Source organism: Rhynchophorus ferrugineus, unplaced genomic scaffold (assembly GCF_030347505.1).
Source record: "Rhynchophorus ferrugineus isolate W39M unplaced genomic scaffold, kcgeb_rfMv2 rfM8, whole genome shotgun sequence".
In the NCBI taxonomy this organism is placed as follows: domain Eukaryota; kingdom Metazoa; phylum Arthropoda; class Insecta; order Coleoptera; family Curculionidae; genus Rhynchophorus; species Rhynchophorus ferrugineus.
The window spans coordinates 21,909,378-21,921,683 of record NW_027472587.1 but is presented as its reverse complement, the minus strand read 5'-3'; the positions used below and the strand labels follow the sequence as shown (position 1 = coordinate 21,921,683).

At 39.4% G+C, this 12,306-nt stretch overlaps 2 protein-coding genes across 3 annotated transcripts; one reads left to right on the top strand and one right to left on the bottom strand.

The window, feature by feature from the left end:
• Window positions 1-732: 732 nt before the first annotated feature.
• On the bottom strand, window positions 733-4,597 carry YME1L (ATP-dependent zinc metalloprotease YME1L). Its single transcript, XM_076410864.1, has 8 exons — window positions 4,325-4,597; window positions 3,510-4,267; window positions 3,257-3,441; window positions 3,072-3,200; window positions 2,789-3,018; window positions 2,569-2,729; window positions 1,256-1,754; window positions 733-1,193 (listed from the first exon to the last, which is right to left on the bottom strand). Exons 1-8 carry the CDS (start codon window positions 4,349-4,351, stop codon window positions 1,020-1,022), a joined length of 2,163 nt encoding a protein of 720 aa, XP_076266979.1. The 5' UTR covers window positions 4,352-4,597; the 3' UTR covers window positions 733-1,019.
• A 79-nt stretch (window positions 4,598-4,676) lies between these two features.
• Window positions 4,677-11,926, top strand: Prp39 (pre-mRNA processing factor 39). 2 transcript variants are annotated; one of them, XM_076410863.1, is made up of 17 exons: window positions 4,677-4,858; window positions 4,913-5,082; window positions 5,137-5,232; window positions 5,285-5,752; window positions 5,804-5,987; window positions 6,040-6,167; window positions 6,481-6,606; window positions 7,878-7,981; window positions 9,047-9,217; window positions 9,277-9,435; window positions 9,495-9,603; window positions 9,825-9,989; window positions 10,042-10,259; window positions 10,322-10,481; window positions 10,545-10,837; window positions 11,470-11,630; window positions 11,689-11,926. In XM_076410863.1, exons 1-17 carry the CDS (start codon window positions 4,831-4,833, stop codon window positions 11,778-11,780), a joined length of 2,832 nt encoding a protein of 943 aa, XP_076266978.1. In that variant the 5' UTR covers window positions 4,677-4,830; the 3' UTR covers window positions 11,781-11,926. The 2 variants fall into 2 exon arrangements, with proteins under 2 accessions (XP_076266978.1, XP_076266977.1); XM_076410862.1 differs by having other exon boundaries at window positions 9,277-9,441.
• Window positions 11,927-12,306: the final 380 nt, after the last annotated feature.

The following is a 12,306-nucleotide window of genomic DNA, read 5'->3' as shown; positions in this document are numbered from 1 at the left end:
GGTCTATTTTTACGATAATATTTACAAACTATTATTTTTAAAAATCGTTAATAAAAAGCAATGAAAAAATCGTAGTTTTTTTTCTGTGTTTAATCATGCTTGATAGACCTGTGCTTTTAAATATCCCCAATTCAAGTTCATCTTGCCAAACGATATTAACTTTTTCCTTCTGGATATTATAGTTTCATTCACTTTAAATATGTTAATTTTTACATATTTAAATGAAACAATGGTTAGTTATTTAGTAAAGCAACATATTTAGTACATCCAAAACTATTCAAGGCTTTTTTTTTAGTTAGATTATAATATTTTTATGAGAATTTTATTCAATAATTAATTACTGGGTCAAAGATGGTTAGACCCATGTAGTGCATTTTTATGATGTTTTTTATTCTTAATAAGTAACCGATTTTCCAAATTTCTCTTCTAGTTGGCTTTGTGTTACATTAAATATTGTACAATTCAACCTAATTCTGTATTTTTGGACTTTGTGGCTTGGATCGGATACAAGTTCTACCGCTGATGCTCGTCGCTAAAAATAATACACTTTTTATTGAAAATTTGGAGAATGATTTTAGTGATTGTTTCGTTTCTTAGATGCACTATGGCTATTTTTGATTTTAGGTGATCGTTTTAAGGATTTCTTTGAAAAGCAATTCATATGAAGCAAACGAATATGTATCTTCTACTCTATTTTATCGTTTCCGGATGAAAAATAAAACAACAACCAGCTCGAAAAGCGATTTATATTTCCATTAATCTATTTTACAATCGGCGTCGAATCATCAAATCACGTCGGAAAAAAAACCGGAGAATCCCGATTCGAATCGACGCAGAGAGATATTGTGTAATGTTCAACTATTTAAAATATTTACAAGGGAATGCCCGGGTTTGATGGGTGAGGGGGGCGTAGTGTGCTGTCCGTTGTCCAAACCCGATGCTCTTGAAGAATTGCCTAAATAAGACGTTTCGGCGTAATAAATAGTCTCTCTATGACGAAGCACTCTATCCGGGAACCACTACGACTTTTCCGAGCCCTTATCCGCCATGATGGCCTTGATGTCTTCCGCGTCCAGCGTCTCGTACTTCATCAGAGCCTCGGCCAGCGCCTTGTGTTCTTTCGCGTGCGATCTCAGTATGTGTCTCGCTCTTTCATAGCTCTCCGTGAGGATTCTCTTGATCTCGCTGTCTACCTGTAATTCAAACACAAATATCGTTACGGACTGAACGGTTCGTTCGGGATATGTCGTCTTACCACTTCACTGGTGCTGGGGCCCAGCTGCTCCGACTGGTAACCCTTGCCGTTATCCGGTATGGTCCGCACGCCCACTTTCTCGGACATGCCCCATTCTCTGACCATTTTCGTCGCAACCCGGGTGGCTTGTGTAAGGTCCGAACTGGCCCCCGACGTGATCTTATCCGGCCCGAAGATGAGTTCTTCGGCCGCTCGTCCGCCCATCATCGTGTCTAAGGAGGCCATTAGCTGCGACTTAGTTATGTGGTACTGTTCTTTTTCGGGAATGTACGCGGTGTGGCCGAGGCTCGGCCCCCGGGGGATTATCGTCACTTTATGCAACGGATGACTGTCCTTGGTGTAATACGCAACGATAGCGTGGCCTCCCTCGTGATAGGCGGTTATCAGGTTAGCTTCTTCGTCGGGAATGCGGCCTTTCCTTTCCGGACCCATCAGGACTTTGTCTCTGGCGAACTCCAGATGCTTCATGCTGACCGAGTCAGCGCCGTCGATTGCCGCTCTAAAATTGAATAACGTAAGCTCTAAAACTTAAGAGAACTAATACAATGACTTAACAAAAGTTCAAATGAAAACATGTTATAATGTTATTTTGGTCTAATAAAAGACAAACTTGGAATAAAGGTCTAATATGTAATTAATATAAAACCTGGGGATAAATGTGCAATCCGTTCAATAAAACAGTGAACGAACCCTCTATGACGTCAGAACGTCGCAATGTTGCCGCTTCAACTCTGAGTTTTAGTTCATTTTGGTTCTGACATAACTAAATTCTAATTTAAATAAAATAATGAAATACAAAAAAGTTATCAAGCATGATTTCTATTAATTAATAATAAGCAGCAAAGTGCCAAAACAGCCTTTGCCGGTTCATAACCTCTATTTTTTTAAAACGTATAGTGGCACCCAAAACCCCATACTTAATTTTTACGAACATTAAACTTTTTTAAACGACCTTTAGCCCAAAAAAGATTCGATCCTAGTACGTTATTGTCGATGAGCTGTTTGCTCGCACGGCGACCCACTGGGTTTCCCTCTAATTATTAAGACTAATGTTTTGAAGAATTTTGCAGACGTTTGACAACCATGGGAAATTGGTAGGCTGATTCGGTTACATGTTGCGAACTTATTAGCATCGTATCTCTTTTTAACTAGAATTAAATGAGAAGGTCAGATTTTGTCAGATTTTAAAACGAATTTAGAATTTGCGATATGCAATACATTCGACATCTTGATGACGTGGTTCAGTGTTATTTGGAATATCTATTGAACTAAATTATACTGGGTAATTACTTTAGTATCCACTATAATCTTACCTTAAAGCCGCTTGGTTGACCATATTTTCTAAATCGGCTCCCGTAAAACCAGTAGTACCGCGCGCCAACAACTCCAAGTCCACATCCTTGGCAAGTATTTTACTTAAGTATAAGCCCAAAATTTCCTTTCTTCCTGTATAATCTGGAGTGGGAACTGTAACCTACAAACATCCATACTTGTTAGTACTATTCGAAACCGTCTAATATTTTTTTCGGGTACCTCTACATCGAATCTACCCGGTCTCAAAAGGGCTTGATCCAAGTCGTCCCTTCTGTTGGTAGCCCCCAAAACAATCACCCCCTCGTTCTGATGAAATCCATCCATTTCGCTCAGAAGCTGATTGATGGTCTGGTTAGCATACGGATGAAGTACGCTGTTGGTTCTCTTTGAACCCACAGAGTCGATTTCATCGATGAAAATCACACACGGGGCTCTCTCTTTCGCCGCTTCTGTGTTGGTTCCTCTTTTTAAATTTGAACTTGCACATCAATGGTGTACTTACTGAATAAATCACGAACTCTTCTAGCACCTTGTCCTACTAAAACTTCATCAAATTCGGGCCCCGCGGCGTGGAAAAATGGAACGCCTGCCTCACCAGCTACAGCTCTAGCCAGTAACGTTTTCCCAGTGCCTATAATTAGGCGGTTATGACTCAAATCAGTTTGTATAAATTACATAAGCGATTACCAGGAGGCCCCACCAATAAAACGCCTTTTGGGAGCTTCCCTCCTAAATTCGAGAACTTTTCCGGATTCTTCAGGAACTCAACGACGTCCTTCAGTTCTTGTTTTGCCTCGTCGGCGCCTTTTACATCATCAAATGTAACATGTATGTCTTCCGGATCAACTTCCACTTGATTTCCTAGTTGTATCCTAAAAATGTTATGATTTATGCAAGATAGTTAAAGAAAGAATTATATATTATATATTAGAATAACCACCTAAACATTGATCCACTGGAACTAGACATCACAGTTAACAAAATAGCTAACACAACAGCAATCGTCAACACTTGCTGAATGATTCTAAAGTACCGGCCCGCTTTCCCCCCTTTAGCAGCATTGGTATTTCCTAATAAATAACCTTCAGCAAATGCCAGCTTGATTCTTTCTTTCTCACTATCAGTTAATGTTGAGTCTTCAGATGCAAGTAATTTTTTCAGCTGCTCAGTTTCTGTTACAGAACCTAAAGTAACTTTGTTACCCATTTCACTAGAAGATCCAAGATTATTTTTCAACCGGCTTATAATAGGGGGATTCCTCTCCAACTCTGCTTGTATACTCCTTTCAGTCTTGAAGCCCCTTGTCTGTATATTGAAGGTAAATTTGTTTCCATTCAATAATCCATTAACTAATTTTTGATAGAAACCTTCAGTGGCCTGAAGATTTTGAGATTTCCTAACTACTAACGTTGGAACAGTGGAGTTAAGTTGCTTCTCGGATATACCGTGTTTATTCTCGAAGAAACTAGCATTGGAGACATAGGATATATTGAAATTGTTTAAGAAAGGTTTGTTGAACAACGATTTGACATTCAAATGCTTAGCGAATGAGTAATCACAATTCTTAACTGCTTCTAAAAAACTTTCAGAACACAACATCTGTTTGACATATTTGGCTTTATTCTGTCCTTTCTTGTGGAAAAACGATCCAGGTGTTGTCGTTAATTTAGCGCTGATTTGAGTCAGAGTAGCGAAAGCCTGCGAATACTGAGTATTATTGCTTGCCGAAATCGAGTATTTAAAAAAACATTTTACCTGATTTTGATTTTGTAACGAAAACATATTGTCTTACATAAATATGACCTAGTTTTAGAATGAAAGGAAACAAACTAGAAATTTTAGGATAAAAATGAATGAAAATAGTTATTTTTTCTGAAGTTAACCTTTACAACGATGAAGGAGTGAGACTCACCGCTGCCAACAGAATATAAGTTCCTGTGTATGTCACGTATCTCAATTTCTGACATACAAAATTAATATAAAACGATTTATATACGGTAATATGAAGTTTTTACTTAAAAGAATGATATTAAATGGTCATTGAAACCATAATCTTTAAATTTTTGTAAATATCAGTACAACCAATAAAAAATAAAGCCCTAAGTTTATTTACCAAGCCAGCGGCCATATTGTATTTCGCCATAAGTGTGTCTCGTTATTTTATGGCATTTTAATAAGAAAAGGACGTGGTACAGCTGAACATTTTGGTCAATATTATACAAAACATATATATTATCGTAATATTCGTATAAGTAATCGATATGTCAGACGCAGAAGAAGTAGTTGGTGGTATGTTTTATTACCGGTTCAAAATTTATTGTTCTTGTTTTGATTTTCTTTTAGTTAGGAAAACCAGGTCCGGAAGATCAGTGAAAACTCCGGTAAAAGCGAAATCACCGTCCAAACAAACTGGGCGCAAAACCCGGAAGAAGGTCGTCATGATGGAAGTGGAAGTTACAGATGATGAAGAAACTGAACAAGGAGAACAAAATGACAAATCTTTAGCAAAAAAAGTATATCAGATAAAATTGTTATCTCTTTATTATTAAATGTTCCTTATTCTATAGGCAAAATTGGAGGAGATACAGGAGGAAACTACAGTGAAAAGTGAAGCAAGTGAAAATACAGATATTTTAGAGGAAACAAAGGAGAATATCACACCTGTAGGTGTTACCAAATTTCTGGTATATTTTCATTTAAATCAAATATTTTTAGGTTTTACCAGTTGAGGAGGAAGTTTTGGAATGCCAAAAAGAGCCTGTGGAAAATGGAGATACTATCGAAACAGATAAACATAATGACACTGAACCTAGTAATGAAGCTGAAGAGGATAATATAGAGAAACAAGAGAATGGGGCCCTTGAGACCAACACTGAGGAAATTGAGGAAGTCCATAAAGAAGAGGAAATCCATAAAGATGAGGAAACCAGTAATATAAATATGGATTGTGCGGAAATTGAAATGCCCCCTACAGAAGAGGAGGAGACTGAAGAAGTGACCATGGATACTGTGGAAGAGGATAAAACAGATAAGGAACCCGATATTAATGGTGATCCTGGAGCAGAAAATATCTCGGATGAGGAGTTACCTGGTGTGCCTGTAGCAAAAGTACCAGAGACAGAGGAGGTGTCAGACGAAGAGCTTCCTGGTCCCAAAAGGGCTGAATTACCTGCAGACACTGAGGTATTTTGTGAATTAATGACTAGTATTTTTGGGATAAAGAGTGGTTTTCAGGTGGTGTCAGAGGATGAACTACCAACATCAAAGAAGGAACCCGACGATGAGGAGGGCGAGAAACAAAAAACTAGCGTCAAGAGAAAATGTTCAGAAGGGGACTATGATCCAACATCACCTACGTCGGAAAATGAGTCCGCACCAAAGAAAGTCAAAGAAGAGAAGGAAGAGAAAGAGAAAGAAGGTTAGTCCGGGTGTCTTTCTCTCTCGTTTTTTATATAATTTTGTGAATGTAGGTAGTGATCATGGAAAATCATCGAAACCAAAAAAGTTGCCAGAGCTGGATAAGTACTGGAAAGCTGTAAATGATGATCCAACCGATTTTACTGGATGGACATATCTGTTACAATACGTCGATCAAGAGGTACTGCCATTTATTATATATAGTTTATGTAAATTTAATCTGAATTTTTGCTCTGGATGTTCTAATAAAATAATTACATTGTTGAGGTTTGTTTTTATGTATTTCTGGTTTTCATGGTAGTTTGGATTGATATAGTTAGCATAGTGAATTTGAAATGCAATTGGTGGTGACATCAAGATTATTTTCCAATGTTGATATTTATTTGGTTATGTTGAATTTTCATGGAGTAAACATAACTTATTTTTATGAAACAAGTGCAAAAGTTCAGTGATTGATGGAGTTTCCTCCTTCTTACCCATTTTCCCATATCTAGCACGACACAGAGGCGGCGAGAGAAGCATACGACGCATTTTTATCACATTATCCATATTGCTACGGTTACTGGCGCAAGTATGCTGATTACGAAAAAAAGAAAGGCAGCAAGAAAAAGTGCGAAGAGGTACGTAGATTTCCACATTTGGTTTTTTTCAGCATACTACACCTAACTTGAAATAAAGACATTTTGAATTTCTTTTAGTATCATCTTCTGTATCGGCGCGGGTCTTTTGAGGCACTCTCGGACGCGCTCAGCTTAATATTTTTTCCATCCGAACAATATCGCGCCTTTTCCACCCCGAGGCTGACCGAAAGACCCGCCGTTGATTCGAACTTGCTTAAGAACTGATTATTTTTGGTACCCCACAGCTCGTCGACGGGCGACCTGGTTACCTACACTCTAACCATTCCGTTTGTAATAATATTGCATTTATTGTACTTACTGTATTCTGTGTATCATATTGTACTAGGCTAAGTGACGATCTGTTGTTATTATCACGATACTGTATTGTTTATTTTAATACTGTTTCTTTGGACATGTATAATTTTTTTTACCAAAAAGTCAAGGCAACTCCCGATTCTTCTACAGCGACCCCGTAAGAAATGGAACGAAACGAAGATTGGCACAACAGGCCCCGAGACCGAACCGAACCGAGCCGATTAAGCACGAATCTGGTTCTCGGTTGTAGTCGGAGCCGGATCTGTGTAAACTTTGGGCTGGCAAAATGTAAGAATTCTTTAAAGCTAAGCCAAAATACTTTACATACTTGTATTTTACTATGCCATATTGTGTTTTAGGATTAGGTTATGCGCTGATATGTGAAATATTGTAAGGAGATTATTTACGTACCTATACTAGTGGGGAGCGCGACTGGGCCGGGTTAGGGTTTTATAAAGACGGCCTACTTCGATTCTGGTGCGATTTTTGTGAGTAGCGACTCCGACGTATGAGTTCAGTATTATTAAACTTGGTGATGTAAGTGACATATACATATATATTTATTTCATTACTGAAAATAGTGAAGCAGTGTGAAGGGACCAGGGAAAAGCGGTGGATCTGCGCGAGGGAGAAGATCTAACACCGAATGATGTGGGGGGACGAATTTATACCTATTTGTAAGCCGGCTTCTTAAAACGAGAAGTTTTAAAAGGCCGGATCTGAGTTGTTCTTGTACTAGCTTTAGTGTATTTGGCATATTATGTTATTTTGTTAGCTCGTATTCCATTGTAACATATCGTGGGAGTCGCTACGGAATGGGCGCGCCGCGCGGGCTCTTTTGGGGGATCTATAGGAAAGATACGCGCCCGATGCGGCATCCCTCGCACTCCCCCTGTTTTGTCTGTCGATCGGCCAATCTAACCCGAAGCCCTCTGGGCCTTTTGCTTTTTCTAAAGGTGTTCGAACGCGGCCTGAAGGCGATTCCTCTGTCGGTGGACCTGTGGATCCATTACTTAACCTACGTGAAAGCGACCAGGGGAGACGACGACGAATACGTGAGGTAAGTGGGGGGATGTTAGTTAAGAGGTTGCTTGAGTTTAAAAAGTTTGTATTTTCCGTTTTTTCTCATATGATAACCTTGTATAGTTCGTGATGACCTGTGATTGAAATCCATTTTATTAAGTTAATCATGTTTCTCTCATAACACAGTAAAGACTATTATTTAAAAATGATATGTTACTAAAACTTGTTTTCACAGTATTTTCAATATAAGATCAGAAATGTATTTGATAGATAACATTAATTAAAATAATAAATGTCTGTATATTAAAACATATTAAAATATACGCAAAATATCTCAACAACTCTCACTAATCTTTTTTAAATAGCATTTAAATAAATCTATTTTCCGTTTCAGTAATCGACAAAGTATTGATAAGCTTAAATTACTACACCACTGAACACTATAGCAAAGTACATCAAATATAAGTATACATGATCTTTTCTTACATTTATGTTATAAACATAAGTATGGAATAATAAATAAAGTAATACTTTTTTGTATTTTAAAATAATAAAGAACACAATTTAATTTTGGTAATTTATTTTTTACAATTTAGAAATATGTATTAAAGGCATGTATTTACAATCATTAAATTAACCATTGATCTTTCAAAACTTAGGCCTATAAACTAAATAATCCAAATAATAAACCTGGCTGATTTCTTCCCTTATTTATTCTACCCTTCGATCTCGCCCTTGCAGATAACTTATCTTTAATTGGCCTTTTATGGTTTTTGTTTATCTGCTGCTTTCTACTTTGTTTTATGTCCCACGTGGGAACTGTTGAAAAATGTTGCTTGAATATGGTGTATTACTACTAATAATTTATCATCTGAGGAGTGTCAAAGCGTTAGCAAATCTTGTTTAATTTATATTTAAAAGCAACTTCTATTTTCATTCTTATTTAGATTTACTTAGTTCGGGTTCTTAGTTTTTAGTTTTAGCTGCTCATAAGTTTGTCTATTATATGGTATTTCAAAATACTCTTTTCAGTGTTTACTTGATTGTTTAGACATTTTCTTAAAATCGGACGTTTTGAAGTTTTCAATTTTAATTTGTTCAGGTCTCAGTTCGAGAGGGCGGTGGCTGTGTGCGGCCTGGAGTTCCGTTCGGACAGGCTGTGGGAGTCGTACATCAAATGGGAGACGGAGGGCAAGCGGCTGCAACGGGTAACCAGTATCTACGAGCGTTTGCTTGCCTCTCCCACGCAAGGCTATACCGTCCATTTCGATAAGTGAGTGACTCCCGGAGGTCCCGACCGTATCTCGAGACTCACGCTCTATTCCTTTACAGTTTCCAGGAACACGTTTCGTCCAACGCGCCCAACAAAGTGCTCGACGTGGACGAGTTCATAGCGCTGCGCAAGGAAGTCCGCAACATGCTGAAGCACGGCAACGTGGAGAACGTGGTGGAAAATGCGTCCTTGCCCCCTGGGGACGAAGATTCGAAACTGTACAGGTAAGTGAACTGAATCAGCGATTTTTCTCCTAACGGGCCCCCTTTTCTTCCAGTTCGGACGAGGAGACCAAGGCTATCCGAGAGAGGATAGTGTCCATCAGGCGCAAGATTCACAAGAACACTCTTTCGGCCATCACGGCGCGCTGGAACTTTGAAGAGGGGGTGAGTTGTTTGTTCGGGTCGGTGACGGGTAGAAAAGGGGGTAAATGTTCCGATGACGTGATGTAATAAGCGATGGTCGTCCGGGTTCGGTGTTGAACCGGGCGATCCCTAACAGTTTCGGTGAGGAAACGCAGAGGCCATCTGACTCTTCTCCGTCGATCCACGTCATCTTAGATCAAATTCGTTCGGTTCACTGACGACGCCGTATCGTCTGTTTCTAGATCAAGAGGCCATACTTCCACGTGAAACCACTGGAACGATGCCAGTTGAAGAACTGGCAGGACTACCTGGACTTCGAGATCAAGAGCGGGGATCAGGTCCGGACAATAGTGCTGTTCGAGCGGTGCCTGATCGCCTGCGCCCTGTACGAGGAGTATTGGCTGAAGGTATTTCGATTTCGGCCGTGGTCCGGTTCGTCATTTACGAGCGCTGTTTCAGTTCGTGCACTATCTGGAGAGCCTTAAGGACCCCGATATGTTGCCGAAGATACGGGACGTGTACGAACGCGCCTGCACCATTCATCACTTGAAGAAGCCGAACCTGCATCTACAGTGGGCCATTTTCGAGGAAGCGAACGGCAACGCGGGCAGGGCCGCCGAGATACTGGTCAATCTGGAGAAACAGGTGCCTAACGTGTTACAGGTGGCTTACAGAAGGTACGGTCGGCCGGGCGCACGATGGGATCTCGTCTCAACTCACGACGTCGCGTCTGTTTCAGGATCAACTTGGAGCGACGGAGGGGCGATTTCGACAAGTGCATTCAATTGTTTGAGCACTACATCACCAGCTCGAAGAACAAGATCATTTCGAGTAACGTGGCCATTAAGTACGCACGGTTTTGTCTCAAAGTGCTCAAGGACTACGAGAAGGCGCGGGAGGTACTAGATGAGCACGGCTCTAAGGATTAATCCAACGATCATCGATCCTCCCTTTTTTCGCAGACTTTGAAAGCGGCCATCGTCAAGGACCCCAACAATCCGAGGTTGTACCTGCAACTGATCGATCTGGTGCTGCAGCGCGACGACGTCCAGGAGGAGGACGTGTGCGCCATCATTGACGAGTTTCTGGAGAAAGAGGCGGCGGACGCGGAACAGAAGGTGCTCTTCGCTCAGCGGAAATTGGAGTATCTCGAGGACTTTGGCGCGGAGGTCCAGGCGTTGCAGCAAGCCTACGAACAATATCAGAAATACGTGAAGTTGAGCAAGGAGAATCCCAAGAAGAAGGAAAGCAAAAGGTACGTAAATTTAACATAATTTGGTTGCGCCTTTCCCCACTATCGTACAATAGGCTAGATGACTGTAATAAAGAATCACAAGTCGCATGATATTGAATATAATTTTGTATATTATTTGGTGACTGAAAAAAGATCAAAATGGTTAGGGTCTCATGTACATAATAAACAAAACAAATGAGGCCTAACTTCAGTTGTTATCATCATTATCGATATTACGTTAATTACACTTTTAAATATAATTAAAGGCACTGAAATTAGTAAAAAATACATTAGAATGATATTATTGCTGTGAATAAATTACCGATTTTGAAACTACACTGACTGGTTCTTGCTTTACAATATTTTTCTTCCTTGGAACGAAAATAAACAACTTGTTTGGGATTACATTGGGGGCTCGACACCATCAATACATTACAGAATGTCTAATTATAACACAAAATAAGATCTGTACCCACGCAAACGTAAATTTTTCTTTCAAATCAATTATTTTGGCAGAAATAACTTTTGTCTTAAGTGGATACGTGGAATTGTTATGAAGTGGTTTTTCAAAAATAGTTATCTAGCCTACTGTAATAAAATTTGACTTGCGTATGGAATTAACACTTTTTGACGGACCTATGCCTTTTTTACAGCGAAAGTTCTTCGAGTAAGAAGGACAAAGATAAGTCTTCGTCGTCGACTTCTCAAGCCGCACAGTATGGGTGCAGTTACGGCAGTTCGTCCAGTCAGTCTGCGGCGTATCCCTACTCCAGCTCGCAGCAGGGACAATACAGTTATGCCCAATACGGTCAAGGTAACCACGCCTGCGACACTCCCCTCGCTCGTAACTATCGTTTTTTTTTTCGTTTTAGGAGACCAATATCAGTATCAGAATTGGCAGTATCCCCAGGGAAGTTACAGCGGTTACAATCAGTGGGGTTACGGGGGCAGTTACAATTATTAAAGTGGGAGGCGGATGAAGAGGAAAAGGACCAGGAGAAGAGAGTGCGTTCATCGTGTACATTTTATTCCGTTAACTTTTGTAATTTTGATTTTTATAGATTGTAAGCCAGTATGAATTCATAAACGAAATAAAGATAATTGTACCAGCTCGTGTTGTTTTTCAAAAAACATTTTTTATTAGTTTCAATTGTAACTTTTTACTATAATAAAATTTCTCGTGAACGTGGCTCATAAACATCACTCATTGTTCAATGAATGTGCTATATAATATAACTCCTCCCACATAGGCGTGGTTTCAAATGGATGGGCGTGGCATACAATTTAATGGAAACAGTTATATCGGCAAATACATTTTCAAAAACTCTCTAGGGTAGCATACAGTAATCTTCAACAATTTTGCTGTTGTAGCTGTTTGCTGCTTTTCTTTTATAAAAAAAAGATACTGTCTTTTTGTTGTATTTGAATATGTTTACGCACTAGACCATTAATATTTTGTTCAGAAATACAGTACTGGAAATTATATAAAT

Bases quoted from the DNA above. Each gene is read 5' to 3' on its own strand.
- YME1L (XM_076410864.1), bottom strand. From the start codon at position 4,351: ATGTTTTCGTTACAAAATCAAAATCAG. The intron at 3,201-3,256 runs GTAATCGCTTAT...GCCTAATTATAG, and splicing joins TTTATTGGTGGGGCCTCCTG to GCACTGGGAAAACGTTACTG. The intron at 1,755-2,568 runs GTAAGATTATAG...ATTCAATTTTAG, and splicing joins GTCAACCAAGCGGCTTTAAG to AGCGGCAATCGACGGCGCTG.
- Prp39 (XM_076410862.1), top strand. From the start codon at position 4,831: ATGTCAGACGCAGAAGAAGTAGTTGGTG. The intron at 5,988-6,039 runs GTTAGTCCGGGT...TTGTGAATGTAG, and splicing joins GGAAGAGAAAGAGAAAGAAG to GTAGTGATCATGGAAAATCA. The intron at 9,604-9,824 runs GTGAGTTGTTTG...GTCTGTTTCTAG, and splicing joins GCTGGAACTTTGAAGAGGGG to ATCAAGAGGCCATACTTCCA.